Source organism: Medicago sativa, chromosome 8 (assembly GCF_051527215.1).
Source record: "Medicago sativa cultivar Bolivia chromosome 8, Bolivia_mono, whole genome shotgun sequence".
NCBI classification, from domain to species: Eukaryota; Viridiplantae; Streptophyta; class Magnoliopsida; order Fabales; family Fabaceae; genus Medicago; species Medicago sativa.
In genome coordinates this window covers 35,700,225-35,716,397 of record NC_140756.1, presented here as the reverse complement: position 1 = coordinate 35,716,397, position 16,173 = coordinate 35,700,225, and the positions used below count along the sequence as shown (strand labels likewise).

At 33.5% G+C, this 16,173-nt stretch overlaps 2 protein-coding genes across 5 annotated transcripts; one reads left to right on the top strand and one right to left on the bottom strand.

Moving 5' to 3' along the window:
• Positions 1-9,603, top strand: LOC146898799 (S-adenosyl-L-methionine-dependent methyltransferases superfamily protein). 3 transcript variants are annotated; one of them, XM_085733370.1, is made up of 8 exons: positions 1-117; positions 2,703-2,928; positions 3,019-3,153; positions 3,463-3,685; positions 4,571-4,757; positions 6,161-6,345; positions 8,229-8,366; positions 9,283-9,603. In XM_085733370.1, the coding sequence occupies exons 1-8, from the start codon at positions 36-38 to the stop codon at positions 9,409-9,411; spliced, it is 1,305 nt and encodes a 434-aa protein (XP_085589496.1). In that variant the 5' UTR covers positions 1-35; the 3' UTR covers positions 9,412-9,603. The 3 variants fall into 3 exon arrangements, with proteins under 3 accessions (XP_085589496.1, XP_085589497.1, XP_085589498.1); XM_085733371.1 differs by lacking the exon at positions 1-117 and adding an exon at positions 2,300-2,555 and having other exon boundaries at positions 2,689-2,928; XM_085733372.1 differs by lacking the exon at positions 1-117 and adding an exon at positions 2,429-2,555.
• An 863-nt stretch (positions 9,604-10,466) lies between these two features.
• Positions 10,467-15,243, bottom strand: LOC146898798 (ALA-interacting subunit 3-like). Of its 2 annotated transcripts, none has more exons than XM_085738858.1 (9): positions 15,015-15,243; positions 14,768-14,914; positions 13,806-13,864; positions 13,634-13,708; positions 13,424-13,534; positions 13,217-13,287; positions 12,138-12,435; positions 11,515-11,804; positions 10,467-10,766 (listed from the first exon to the last, which is right to left on the bottom strand). In XM_085738858.1, exons 2-9 carry the CDS (start codon positions 14,832-14,834, stop codon positions 10,712-10,714), a joined length of 1,026 nt encoding a protein of 341 aa, XP_085594984.1. In that variant the 5' UTR covers positions 14,835-14,914; positions 15,015-15,243; the 3' UTR covers positions 10,467-10,711. The 2 variants fall into 2 exon arrangements, with proteins under 2 accessions (XP_085594984.1, XP_085594983.1); XM_085738857.1 differs by having other exon boundaries at positions 14,768-14,892.
• Between the last annotated feature and the right edge of the window lie 930 nt (positions 15,244-16,173).

Below are 16,173 nucleotides of genomic sequence, written 5' to 3'. Positions count from 1 at the left end.
ATCCATCAACACAAGAATTCGTACGAAGGGTGAAAATGAAGCAGTTACTCACCAAATCCCTCTCCGTTTGTTCATTGCCATCTACCCTTCAACAAATTGCTTCTCATCAACCCAAAGGTACACCTATCACTTTCTCTTTTTTGTACTTATTAAACACTATTTTCATTTCTACAATAATATATGTAGGAAAGTCAAATTGTTTTTATATAAGCTATAAGCTGTTTTCATAAGCTGCAACCTATAGACATTTCATAAGCTGTTTCCATAAGCTCTTTCAAGCCAGATGTGCTTATGCGGAAGATAATTCACTAAAAAATAAAACCAATAATTGTAATTATAATAAGAAGATAAGCGCGATGAAGAGGGATAAGAAAATTTTACCGGTGATTGCCAATGGTGGAGGTGGAGATGTGGTTATGTATGCCCTGCAATTGGTTAGTCATGTGATAGAATTTCTATTCATTTAAGATTGCAAATTTCATTCTCTTCTTTTTTTTTTTTTTTTTTTATATTTGGTGGAACATGTGTGGAAATTGAGAGTTAAAAACTGAACACAATGTCTCACATTGGGCAGAACTTGTGTAGTTTGAATTGAAAAAAGTGGAAGTAAGCACTAGAAAAAATGATAAAGGACCAAGAAATTATGTTAAGGGACTAAAAGTGTAATTTTGCCTTAATTTAATCATTATTAGAAAGTGTTTTCTTAGTCCCCAAGTTTTGCTAAAATATTTTGGAACACAATCTAAAATATTTTGGTATGCAATGTAATATATTTTGGTACTTGATCTGAAATATATTTTGGTAGTCAATAATATATTTTAGTACTCAATAATATATTTTTATACTCAATTTGATATATTCTGGCACTCAATTTGAGATATTTTTGTACTGATCCAATATGTGAATTACTTGTTCCCAAAGTATCTCACATATGTTGTGAATTTTCTCTATAAATAGAAAGATCCATAATGCATTCCTCACACCGAAAAATATTCTAAAACTTTGAATCCTTTCCTTCTCTCCTCCATTCGACTTGTGTTGACGAGTTTTTCGTGTGGTATTCGTACCATATTTGAGTAAAATTATTTTTCCTTTCTCTAAGCCAAAAAAGTTCCAGTGATAATTCGCTAGAAATTTTGAATTTCCTTCTCTCCTCCATTCGACTTGTGTTGACGAGTTTTTCGTGTGGTATTCGTACCATATTAGAGTAAAATTATTTTTCCTTTCTCTAAGCCAAAAAAGTTCCAGTGATAATTCGCTAGAAATTTTAAATTTCCTTCTCTCCTCCATTCGACTTGTGTTGACGAGTTTTTCGTGTGGTATTTGTACCATATTAGAGTAAAATTATTTTTCCTTTCTCTAAGCCAAAAAAGTTCCAGTGATAATTCGCTAGAAATTTTAAATATAATGTAATACTATCTATTTTCTAATTATTATTTTCCCCAAAGGTCAAAGCATTGTCAGAATGGACGTTTCTGTAACAGCAAAACCATTTCTTGGATAGGAGGGTCTTTCTAATAAGAGCTTTGGCATTGGATGTTGAATTCTTTGGGGATGATTGAATTTTACCATCCCTTTTTCATCTTTGATTTTGTTGAATATCATAGAGTATCCATTCGCAGATGGATCATTGACATCCCACTCCCCAGATTTGGGGACTAATGTTGACTTGTCTGTAGATTTGTTCAACATGAATTATTATAGGAGAAAAGTTGCAGGATTTGTGTTAGTAGTAATTTCATTGAATCAATCAAAACCAAAGTGTTTTTTGTTTCAACTCTTCTCTATTGAGACAGAGAAGAATCTTGGACACTTGGTCAAAGGGGATGAAATTACTACCAACACAAATCCTACAACTTTTCTCCTATAATTTCATGTCGAACAAATCTACAGATGACAAGTCCATATTAGTCCCCAAATTGGGAGTGGGATGACAATGATCCATCTGCAAATGGATACTCTATGATATTCAACATAATCAGATGAAAAAAGGGTGGTAAAATTCAATCATCCCCAAAGAATTCAACATCCAATGCCAAAGTTCTTATTAGAAAGACCCTCCTATCCAAGAAATGGTTTGTCTATTACAGACAATGCTTTGACATTTGGGGAAAATAGGAAATAGTTTTTTGAAAAATCAAAACCAAAGTGAGGGAAATGTAATCTTTTTACAATTGCTAATAAAATAGAAGAGGATAAAATTTGCTATCTTAGATGAATAGAAATTCTATCACACAAGTAACCAATTGCAACGCATATATAACCACATCTCCTTTTCCTCCATCATAGCCAATCACCGGTCTTATCCCTCTTCATCATGCTTAACTTATTATTTGTTTCTTTTTCTGGTGCTCCATGACTTCCGGTTACTCTGCACTCTATCTGTCTATCATGACGGCGGCCGAAGGTCCGGGTAGTGGGTACAGTTTGTTTTTCTTTGCCGTCGGACTGGCTCATTTTATTTTGATATGGACCGGGATTTAAAAATCTAAACTGATATGGATCAAACGATGCACACCCCTACGTGGATCAAACGATGCCATAATATTATATCGGTAACCATATTTCTATCTAACTCATCTATATTTTTTAATTATAGATACATATAGTATATTATAAATTATGTGAACAGTAATACATGGGAAAGTTGTTTTTTCTTTTAAGCTTACTGAAATATTTTATGAATAGTTTGGGTTTGGTAGGTGTTGCAAAGGTTGTGCTAAAGAAGGGGAAGACGCAACTCTTTAAGGATGGCAACCCAATGGTATACAGTGGAGCTGTCGATAGAATTATCGGTAGGCCGCCTCCTAAGACAGGCGATATTGTTCTAGTATCAGATGGGACTGAGAAACCAATAGGCTGGGGCTTGTACAACTCGGTTTCTATGTTCTCTGTTCGGCTCATGCAGCTTGAAGACGAAGCTACCAGGTTTTGGCATATGATTATTTGTTCATCGCTTTTTGTTTCAGCTTAGTCTGTTGACTTGGTCTTTTATATTTAATTTTTATATTGACACAGTGATTCAGCATGTGCATTGAACATGGAGAAACTGCTTGAAACAAGAATTGACGCCGCTGTTGAATTGCGTAGAAGGTTGGGTCTTCCTTCTGTCCATACGAATGCGTATCGTCTAATCAATAGTGAGGGTGACAGGTGAGAGATGAAGGGTTGAACTTTTCCTCTTCATGATTCCTTTTGTCAACTTTAAATAGGTCCACAGTTTTTTCACATTATTTTGACATCATACTCTTACACCTTACTTTTATGATAGAAAGAAGACAATTTTTATGTATGGCTATACCACCTTTTTTTTTAACATGTTTCCTCTTAAAGATTCATATGTTAGGTCTGAATGTCTGATCACAAATAACCACTCATTTTTTCTTCCAACTTTTTAATGATAGTGCTTCCAAAAAGTTTATTTGGATGATGTTGAATTGGGTTTTACTTGTTTTGCAACAGATTATCTGGGTTGATAGTTGATGTATTTGGAGATATAGCTGTAGTAGTGTCATCTGCTGCTTGGGTTGAGAAGTACAAATCAGAGATAGAGACATGCATAAGGAAAATAAACTACATCAATCATATAAATTGGAGGCCATCTATTGATATTTTAAAGGAAGACGGAGTTAATGTGTCTGATTCAGAGGAAATGCTTTCATCTACCTGTCCTGAAAGAACAAAGGTATGTTGTGGTCCATTAAAATGTTCATCAAAATTTTGAATTATTTCTTTTTTCATGTACTTATCTTAAGTAATTAGAATGCCATTGTACTTGGTAGTAGATTAGTGCCGCTAGACACTGATCTTATTATTTTCTTCATGTAGTTGTTTCTTATTGCATTTGATGTATGACAAAAGGTAAATAAATGCAATTTGTCATAAAGTTGAAATATAGCTGAACCAAACTTTTTAATCAAAGTGTTTTTTTTAAGAAGTTTTTAATCAAAGTGTTTTAATTTGACAAAATTAGCTAAATGTTAATTATTTCATTTCATTCATCAGAAAAGACACAAAATATCTACTTCGATGAAAATAGTTTAGGGGCCGTTTACTTTGTGAAAACATTTTCTATTTTCTTTTCCTAACATTCGTGTTAGTTTTACTTATTAACAAGGAAAAAAGAGACTCTTGAAATGTACAAATGTCTTTCATTTCCGAAAATAATGAAAATGTCAAGAATTATTTTCATTATTTCCTGAAATGCATCATCCCTAACTATCATCAAATGCCTCTTTTCTTTTTGTTAACGAGTAAAACTAACACAAATTTTAGGAAATGAAAATAGAAAATGTTTTCACAAAGTAAATTAGCTCTTAGTCTTGGAGGTTTTGTTATCCTTACATTATGCAATTTTGTATCTTGTACCTTGACATATGTTTTGATGATTCCCAAATTAAAGACCTGAGAAGATGGGACTCATATATATTCACCACTTAAACGTTGTGTGGGGTAGGGGCGTATTACTAATTAACCGATCATAATCAAGTTGGGATTTGGGATAACGAACACGGAGATGTGAAATTCATTAAGTTTGAGATTTTTGGTGTTTGATGTTCTTCTCTTTCAGATTATGGAAAATGGAATCGTGTACACAATTTCACTGAAAGGACAGAAGACAGGGTTCTATGCAGATCAGCGCGAGAATCGCCAGTTTATATCAAGAGTTTCAGATGGTCAAAAGGTTCTTGATCTTTGTTGCTATAGTGGTGGTTTTGCTCTAAATGCAGTGCGTGGCGGTGCTCTAAATGTCACTGGTACATTCTATGTTGCTAATTCCTTCTTCACTATCATTGTCTATGATTGACAATTTACTGTTATAAATAATTTGGTTGTTTTAAAAAGAAAGGAAGCATACAACTACTGAGAATTAAAGACTAGTTCAAGAAAAGTGTGCCCAACCCGACAAGTCAAAATAACCTAATAACTATTCTTTGTTACTTCCGATAGGATTGTTTTAAACTCGATGAATTTTTTTTTCCCTCACTTAAAATAGTCCAGAAGTAACTTTGAGATTCATCCTCACTCCAGGACCAACATGCTCGGATCTAACCCAGTATCCCCTCCTATGCCATCTGACCTCAAACTCACCAATGATGCTACTGACCTTATGCAAGACCCCTTCATGCTCAGATATGTGGTTGGTGCCTTGCAGTATGCCACTTTGCCAGTTTACGGCTAATCCCTTGGAATCTCATTGGATGACAGTCAGATGATTCTTAAGGTATTTAAAAGGCACCAGTCAGCTTGGCTTTCGTTTTTACCCCATCTCAAGGCCTTTTGTGATGCAGATCTCCATGATAGACGCTCTACCTCTGGGGCTCTATCTACTTTGTTCCCAATCTCATCTTTTGGTGGTCACAAAAGCAACCAGTTGTAGCTTGGTCCAGCACTGAAGCTGAGTACTGTAGTCTTGCTCATATTATAGCTGATCTTCTTTGGGTGCAGACATTACTCACAGAACTCTGTGTTCCCTACACACCCTCCATCCATATGCTGCGATAATCAATCTACTGTCCTTTTGGCACATAATCCTATTCTGTGCAAGGACAAAGCATATGAAAATTGACTTATTTTTTTATTAGAGAAAAGGTCTTGGCTAAGCAACTGACAGTTCTACACATCGCTGGTGATGATCAGTGGGCTGACATTCTCACGAAGCCAGTTTCCAGCACCAAATTTCTACTTCTCAGACCCAAGCTCAAATGTGGCATCTCCAGTGCAGCTGGCCAGCCACCATGAGCTCGTGGTATGTGATGATTTAGACATGTGATCTATTGTATTCACCCACGCGCCAATTATAGATAACTAACACTGTTAGGTCGTTATCACAGCTGTCACTAACTGACAGCTGTCCACTCTCATTCTTGCATACACCTGCTACAGAAAATCAGGTCTGAAGCATCTATATAAGCTGAAACTCGTCTCTTTGTAACTAACAATTTCAGTAATGAGAATCCAGTTATCCTAGAATCTAATGAAGGGCAAAAGAGAATTTTCTCGACTCTACATTATAATTTGATCTTTTTACAGACTCCCTGTTAAAAGCCTGGAACAAATGTATAGAGGGATAGTTTAACTTATCTGTATAATATTATTAGTGTAAGTTGAGACCAATAGACCGATCTAATAAGTGTAGTTATGTTGACAATTTTGTTAGGTGTTGACTCATCGCTGCCAGCACTTGAGCTTGCTAAAGAAAATGCTGTACTTAACAACATTGAACCAGGAAGAATATCCTTTTTGAAAGAAGATGCAACTCAATTCATGAAGGGTGCTCTTATGAGAGATGAATCTTGGGATATTGTCATCATTGATCCTCCTAAACTGGCACCTTCGAAAAAGGTATCAATTATGGTTGCAAAATATATGTTTTGACATACTTTAACACTTAGGCTTCCTAAAGAAGAGAGTAATTGGGTTTCTCTGCTGTTGAATTGTGATAAAGTTTATTTGCTTTTCATTTTTATCATGTCTGATGATGCTATATTATCATCATTACAAATTTGGTCATTGTATGGTACTTTTATGCTACTTGAGTACGATCTTGTTGTTGCAAAAATATGTAATATAATAAAAATAAATCCATTTTCAAGTGAGTAAAAATATTTGGTTACAAATTGGGTACTTTATTACAAAGAATGGGGGAAAACCCTTACAACTCTGGAGGGAAAATCCCCTAAGGAACTACTCAGTCAAACATTGGCCATTGGGACCACAATCCTTTCTCTTAGTTTTGCACTGTCTTTAGTAGTCGGCACCATTTCTTACAACTGCAAATCCATTGAAGCGTTGCTCTCGTTGCTCATTGATGTTACAACAGTAGCAATAAGCTCATCCCTTTTAATCTACTACAATACAACCTTTTGACCCATTTGCGTTGCATTACCACTCGAACTCTGACAGTTACTAGGTGAGAAAACGACCACATGTCACGCATTGACACAAATGCTTTTTCTAAATTAGACCTTACTAATCATTGCAATTTTGCGAACAAGAATATCAAGTTCAGGCATGTAAGAAAAAGAATGCATCAACAACACGCTCCCATAATGATGGATCATGTTAAGATGATGCATTTGGATTTGACACCTTCCCTTCGTAGGAACTCCCTTTGTTTTCACCTTTGTAGGAGGCGGACACATTGAAGTTGTGTATGGAAATGCTAATTCATATTTGTTGTGGATCTTTGCTCCATCTCTGTTAATTGTTGAAGTTCATTTAAAAGAAAATAAAAAACTTTGATTGATTCTTCAATTTTTACTTCCATTTTAAGATCAGTTGATTTAGAAACACTCATCAATGGGAGCTGCTTAGAAGCTTTGTTTTCTGTATGGGTCAAATACCTCCCCGGGTCCTTTAAGTTTCGCGTTTGTTTCGGATAGGTCCTTTAAGTTTTGAGTTTGTTTCGGATAGGTCCTTTTAAGTTTCTAAGGTTTCAGATATGTCCTTTAAGTTTCGAGTTTGTTTCAGATAGGTCCTTTCTATCAACCTCCGTTAAGCCAAAGTTGATCTGTCCGTTAAGCCAAACTCGAAACAAACTCAAAACTTAAAGGACCTACCTGAAACCTTAGAAACTTAAAGGACCTATCCGAAACAAACTCGAAACTTAAAGGACCTATCTGAAACCTTAGAAACATAAAGGACCTATCTGAAACAAACATGAAACTTAAAGGACCCAGGGAGGTATTTGGCCTTCTGTATGCATTGGACATATTCTTACTGCACTGGTAACAAGTGGTTTATTATTTCGTTTTATGAGCCACTTGTTCTAGATTAGGTTTGGTCATTTGTGGAGAAGACTTATAGCAACGCAACCCTGGTAAGGAGGGTTGACTAGATAGAGAATCTTCTCATAGGTAGAGGTAAAGAGTGACTTAGGAAAACTATAGTTCAAATCATGAGAATATCAGAGGTGACGGGTCCATCCTTGACCTAAATAGCTTGCCTCATATAGTAGGAAAGGATCTTTAGTTGTCATCGTTGGTTGATATTGATTCTGCATGTGATATTTAAAGCCTCGGACTATGTACTAATGTAACCAGTGCTTTACTTGAATTTACTTGGAACTAGAAGCGATTGCAAGAGTAAAGATCTTGAAATTTATTGTGTGATCTGGTGTTATCATGAAAGTTTTGGAATTTGCACACCGTTGCTTCTGCTCATTTTCAACTTTCAGCTTTTTGTCGTGGAATTGAAATTTTAGCGTAAAACGTTTTTTGCTACAGGTTCTACATGGTGCATCTGGTATGTACAGAAATTTGAATTCGTTGGCCATGCAACTTACAAAAAGAGGTGGTCTTTTGATGACCTGTTCCTGTTCTGGAGCTGTGACCCAAAGTGGCATATTCATGCGTATCCTACAGGTATCCAGCATATACACCACTGTTATGTTTTGTTTGAGTTAGGAGAGAAAGTAAGGGTGAGGGGGAACGGAGGGGAAAGAAAGGAGAGCAGAGTGAAAAAAAGGAGAGGAGAGTGTAAAACTTTAGCCTGTTGAATACTGTGTATAATATGTGAAAGGGGATGAAATGGAATTTAACTTGAGAAGTTGACAATTTTATTCTTCTGTTTTTTGATAAAATTTATTCTTTTTTAATAACTTATATAAACTTGCGAATCTCAGATATAGTGTCCAATTACAAAATTAGACAGTATGAGTTGAAAGACTATTATAGCACTAGGGCATGATAGTGACCCTTATATTATCAAAATTCTCATCAAAGATACAAACATATTGGACAGATATAAGAATGTTGGATGATGCAATCAAATTTGTAAGAGATAAATATATAATACAGCAAATCTCAAGGTAGTAGGTTGAAAGGTGGATACCATTAGAATTCAAATCATCTTATGATTCATTATATTATGTTAGGAAATTGAGTTGGCTTAATTAATCTTGTAAATATTATTAGCATAATAACCACCTAGGAAATGTGAGGGATTTCAATTGTTAAAAAATTTATGCTCGCAATGAATGGAGTTTGAACTTTTCTGCAAAAATAAAATAAAATAACGATATAAATTTAGTGTAAAAAAGTAATACGAAAAAGTTTCTACTTGCATTTTCACTCCCATTTTGAGTATTCACTGCATCAGTCCAGTGTGACATGGAAGTTTTTGGTACCATTTATCTGTTTGCAATAATCTAGTGCTGAGGCCTTAAGTAGTATTCTTAATCAGTAGACATTTTTAAACGAGTTTAGTGGATAGACATTTTACTAAGAGTATATTACCTAATCCAAGTTAATGAATTATTAAATTTTCTGGTTTTTTTAGGGTGCAGCATCTATGGCAAAGAGAAAAATCACTGTTCTAAGAGATGCTGGAGCTGCTTGTGATCATCCTATTGATCCATCATACCCGGAAGGCGCATACCTAACGAACATTCTGTTAAGAGTTTCATGAGTTTTGTTTGTACTTTAGGTTAATTCTATATTTTGATGCAATTTTGCAGAATTTATTTTTCAGTCACTGAGAAGAGAATGTGTTTGCTCAAATCAGTTGAAAGAAAAATAGGATTAGGTTTTATTTATTTAGTTATTGATTGTCAAACTGAATTAATTCATTCTTGAAGCCAAGGTCATGATCCTTTGCAAATTGCCAAATGAGGGATGAATTAAAGTATTAATTGAATTAATTGAATCCTTATATACCAGGATGCTTTCTTAAACATGTCATTGGATTATCGTTCCATTATTATCTTTATAAAAAACGGAAAGATGAAATCGTTAAAATGAAACAAGTTCATTTAAAATGTTGGTTTTTTGTTTGATATAAAGAAGGGTATGAAAGAAATATGAACAATTAAGTGTTAAAATTATGACTAATGTATTACAAAAGGACCTAAATTAGGAGGTAGTTTTTTTTGTTATCAAAATAAAATGTTGCAACTGAACATTTTTTTAGTTGCCTCCAGGGTAGAGGGACTTAACTTGACAACTTTTTTTTAATTAATTGATGACCTATGTAAACATAATGCTCAAAAAAAGAAAAGTTTTTAAACTGTATACACCTCAGAAGGAACACTCACTAGAATATCTCATTAACATTAAGCATGCATCGAACCTTTTGATTATTCAGGCAAATTAAAGCGATTAATCATGACATAAAGTCATGTCAATTCGATTTTTGAATCAGTATTTAAAACATTATTCTCATCTTTTCGATGTTTATCAGAACGCTCAAAATATTCTTCGCATGGACTTGTTAACAAAGAGAAAGTGTGTTTACTAAAACATTAAGTACTAAACAGAACAACCTAAAACAAAACAACTCAACACAAGGCATAACACAGAAAAACTTTTATTGATAGTTTTTGGTCTTATATGATTTTTGGTGAATAAAAGGCTATTTTGTATTTTAGAAAACTCTTTCTAGTAAAGGATCATTCAATCTCATGTTTACGATTTAAACTATTTTCACTCACTAAAAAGCAAAACTTGTACCAAACACTTCTTGAGTTGTACGAAATAGCACACTATATTACAAAATATCTCAATTCTTATGCACAAGACAAAAAAAGAAAAGAATTCTTTTTGGAGGAATACATAAAAACTCCTAATGTATGAAAATTATTGCTATGAAACATGTATTAATAACATTGATGTACAAAATAACACCCACTACTGTATAAGTCTGAAAATTAATAATACACAAGGTCTCCTGAGGGAAATCCTGGAAGATGATGCACACCTAGTTTCTCAGTTCAGTGACCTGATGGGTTCCTATTCCATGACAAATATGAAGGATCTCCAAGTTGCCTATAACAAAGAGACATACAGATTAGTAGCTAATCATATTCAAAATTGCAATTATGCATGTTTGTTCAAATATGAGCTTGTGTCAATCACTAAACTTCGCAATTTCAACTGATTCATATAGGGGACAGAAAAGTATATATTATAATTACAGGGATTAAAAGATTAACATCATTTAATAAGAACATGTAAGATGTTAATCTGGACGCATCTCAATAACATATTAAAATATTTTAGATTTATGTACAAATTTACAAAGACGTCAATATGATATAAACTTTCAATTAACAGACAGTTTTATAAAGTATGTATATCCAGTAAGTTATTGAGCAGAGTGATACTACCCAAGTATTACATCGGTGTAATTGAATACCTTCTATATGACAGAGATCAAAAATCAAATTTAAACCTTTTTTTTCTTCTTACATCTTAATTATGTCATGAAGAAAACTCTCACATATCGAAAAGTTTTTCATAAATATATACTTAATTTGCAATGCACTTAACATATAACTAACTTGAGCAAATCGTAGTTTATATTCAAATTGACTTAAGGTTGAGCTAATAAAAATTATGTTGGTTAGTAAAAAGCAAAACAACCTATTGTGTGCAAAGAGTGAATGCATTCAATATATTAGAAAACCCATGTATGAAGTAAGGAAAGTTATTGAGGAGTTATTGAGAACGCTCCAATGAACATCATCATTCAAAATGAATTTGCATAGTAGAAAGCAGTAAGCGATTTTCTTACCTTGGCTTGACAAAATATACAATAGTAAAAGCCATGGCCAAAAAGAAGCTCAATCCTCCAACAGAGAGATAAGCAATCCCAAGGAAGTCATTCTTTCCACCAAGCCAACTAGTAGTTGACAATACAAGCTTCTTCTTGCCACTAAAACTATATGTGTTGTAGCGATTCTGCAATACCACGTTTATCTCATCACCTTTCTCCAGATCCACCTCAATCTTTCCATACAACTTCCTAAAAGTTGGCAAAGCCGCAGTCCGCATCCAAACGATAAGATCCTCCTGCTCACTCAACTGTTTCATAAACATTCAGAAAGTGAGTGACTTATCTCATTGATGCAAGCAAATTGAGAATGTTGATACAATCACAAGATGAACAGTGGAATACACTGGAAATCATAAAATCAGGAACAAAAATGTGTATGTCACATTTGGTTTTACAAATGATTGATCTATTTAAAGATTGGTTTTAAGAAAGAATCATGCAGTATCTGAATTTTTAGCAATAACTTTTACAAGTTCAAATTATCTTTTGCAGCGAACTTGTTTCAGAAGATCTCTCATGTAACTTTTCTATATTTGTATCCATAAGCTTATAAGAAATTTAGAGTAAGTGAAAAAACTTACCGGTATACTCTCGTTGAGATGAGCACCACCTGTAATATTACCATTCTGGAAATTTTTAGGGAAAACATCACTTCCAAATTTATGATCTCTATCACTTTTCCATGAGATTTCTTTCTTGTTCACTGCGACATTATTGTTGTTGCGTGAGAAGCTGTATGTATCATTGAACATGCTCCAAGCTATAAGACCACAAGGTACGATTGGCACACCATTTACATCACGTTCAGGGTCACAACCACTTGTTGAGTTTGCTTTTCCAGCATCCCTCAATTGCTCATCATTTCGGCTTTTCACATACCTTTTTTTTTTTAAAAAAAAAAACATATTCATGAGAATATAAACAAATATACACAATATATTATATGAATATGATTACACCACTAAAAAACCAATCAATGAGAGTGGAAATTATAAAACGAAGCAAACAATCAAAGACAGTGGAGACATAAACAACTATAATTATTTGTATTTATATTCAAAAGGTATACTCTAAATGCAAGATGAATACATGAAAAACAAAGTTCATATGAACGTCTCTTTAAATTTAAACTCACGAATAGTTCACAGTTATCTTTTAACTAATTCTGTAAAGTTGTTCAAATTATAGAACAGAATCACAACTACAACTCTACAATTTTATAATCATTTGTAAAAACATTTCATGCATTTTAAATGGTAGCTTGCAAATCAACTTTATTTCAGTTGTCGATCTAGCTATTTTTGGCAATCATTTATTACAATAAACAATACAGTTTTTTTCCTCAAACTTAAATGATACCAAATAATCCTTTTTTTCAAATTAGAAAACCATAATGGGAACACATGAAAACGGGGACAAAATGTGTTGCAACAAACAACATTTATTCATAGGAGAACAATGTATAAAATTTCACAAATCACAATGACAAGATGAAAGTTGTCACTCAACAAAGACGTCCAAACAATTGAGGGAGGTACGCAACAAAATCTAAAGAACATGAGATCCTTGTTACTTCAAACCACTTTCCTCTGTGCATTGTAAATGTGAAATTCAAACAGAAAATGAATGTCTGATTCATGAGAAATAAAAAGCAATGTACCGTCGGTGATTCTGGTAGAAGTTGTCAAGCTGATAGTAAACATAGATAGGAGACTTCATACGCTTCTCCACCTATTCATAAGAGTAGTTTTTAAAACAAATGATCATCAAAATTTGGAATTCACAATTCATCAATTATAAGAACAGAGTTAATGCAGAAATAACATAGGAACAAGTACAAAGAGAAAATGGAGTTAATGAACCATACATGCAGTGTCCTTGTGCAAGTTTTATCGGCAGCACTCTGAATGTATGCTACTTTATCTGTCCAATTTGACGGTACGCATGCTGCCTCATACCTATCAACAATTTCAACAACCTGATACAAAGATCAGTTATAACAAATTAAAAGTCAGCATACGCATACTATTGAGAGCTGTAAACAGAAATCGAAAAACAATATTGCATTCAAGCGTACATCTCGTGAAGCAATAAGTGAAGCAACTCCAATAGGAATGAATACGATGGTGACAATCAAGAATGCTGAAATAACCTGAAAAGAAAGTAATATACCATGTAAATAGTGAATTCTAAATGCATATAGGCTAAATAGATAATCACAAACACTATATACAAACAAACATATTTACCGCTTGTGGTGTAAGAATAGGCTTGCATGCTGGTAATTCTTGTTGCGTAAACTTTGAGTCTGAAAGACATGAAAATTTTCAAAGAGAACTCTAGTCAGCAAATTTAGCAAGTAGAAACACATAGAACCCAAATACATACAATTATTGTCAAATCCACACATATTGTCTAACTCCATAAATCATTCATAACCTCATAGCACATTCTTCAACTAGCTCAACCATAATACTCAACATGTCAAATTAAGTTTCAAAAACCATGGAGTAATATTTGCTTAAACAAAAGCCACAATTAGATTGGCTCGTTTGAGCTTATCTACTGACATAAGTTTTGTGAGACTATTTAGAAAGAACTTATGATAACAGCCTATGACATTTTTCGTAAGCTATTTTCAACTCATATTTATAAGTTCTCCAAGATAACTTATGAAGAAAGTTTACCATTTAACTTTTTTAAGTTTACCATTTAACTTTATTTTATCTTTTGCTATAGTAATAGCTTAAACATAAGCACTTATGATGATAAGTGCATGTTGTATAAGCTGCAAATAAGTTGTTTACCTAAACAAGGCTAAAGTCTTATATTCATGAAATAAAAATCCCTTCAAAAAATAACCAAAAAAAAAAAAATTGAACTTTTAAAACACAACATAGACTCAGCAAGAAAAATCACAATTTACATAACAAACACAATCAAATTACAAAAAACAAAACATGTGCATCACCAAATTAAGCTGAAATGCCTAAAAAACAAGTAACAATAAACATGTCAACCAAGTTTCCAAAACCATGAGGTAATATTTTCTTGATGAAATATAACTAAACCCCTTAAAAAATGAACATAAAAAATACAAAATTTACATAAGAAACAGAACCAAATTAGAAAAAACAAAACATGGGCATGAACAAAATGAGCTCAAAACCCTAAAAAAGAAGTAATCATAACATAAAACAAAAAATCTCACACTTGGGTCGTTTTGTTTGTCTTCTATTTGTAGTAAGATCATTGGATCCAACGCTGGTTGTTGCCATAACAGAACCACCAATTCAATCCAATCCAATAATGAAAGAATTAACCTTTTGCAAAGAGCTTCAAAGAACAAAGAAGATAACTTGAATCAAAGAATAATGAAATGAATGAAGATTTTTGAGAGATAGAAAGAGAAAAAGAGAGGTTATTATAATTGAAGAGAAAAGAAGAAGAAGGGTTACCGGTTGAGCAGGTTGATGAAAGAATTGACTTTGAATAATGACAGGAAATGGGATGAAGGTTTCGTGTGGCGGGGGCGGCCGGTGACCGTTTCTTTCTCTCTCTTTCTCTCTCCTCTCTTTTATGTTTTTGTGTGTTTAGGTTGAAAGATGAAGAGAGAAGAGAGAGAGAGAGAGAAAGAGAAAGGGACCAAAGAAAAAAGACCAGTCAATAAAATACAAATTATTACACGCTTTCAATTCAATTCAATTCTGGTTTATATAATAACAATTTATTTTGATTTTTTTTATTTACTTTCTATTTTTGGTTTGTTTTTTTCTTTCAAATGTTCCAGAATCTGACAATGGACCTGGCTGAAAGTTCAATGCCCACGTTGTGATATCAGAAATATATGAATAATATGAAATATTGTAAGATTCAACTTCAAGGTTAGTTGAAGAATCAACTAATAGCTATAAATAATGATTTTTTTTTTAAGTGATTGCATTGAAGAAAGAACTATGTTTCGCATCTGAGTTTTTTTAATTATTCTAAATAAAGAGTGTTAAATGTATTATTTATGGGTAAACATTAGTCATATTAGCTAAAACGATATGACCTACAAAGATTAGCCTTGCTCAATTATTTATGCGGGTAAGATGTGAGTCTTCCCGCTGTGAGCAATATGTGGCTCGCCACGTTTGACTTTCTGTCTTCCGTTTCGCTGAATGGTATGTTGACAATGCCCGCATGTGCGCAATTCTCCACTAAACGTGCCTCGGTGCTCATATTGCTTCCTTTAATTAGCGATGAGCAGTGAGATTTCAGCTAACATGATATTTATTTTTAGCCCTAAACAAAAGCTCATTTGTGTTGCATTATTGGTTAGCGATGAGCAGTGAGATGATGCTACATAAACTACAATTACTACACAGACAATATCATCACTGTGTCATAAACATAGAAAACTAGTTGTTAGAAACCCTATTTTGGCTTCTAAATGATCAAAATCTAATAACTCATGCTAGTTAAATTCTCCCAAAGATAAACTTGATATTCTCATCTTGCTTAAAAAATATTTCCTCCTAATCATCAGGTTAACTTTCCTTACAACTAACTTCAGTCCAAACTTACGCCTTTCACTTTGCTATTTATTCTTGCTTCCTAGTTTTCTCAAGTTTT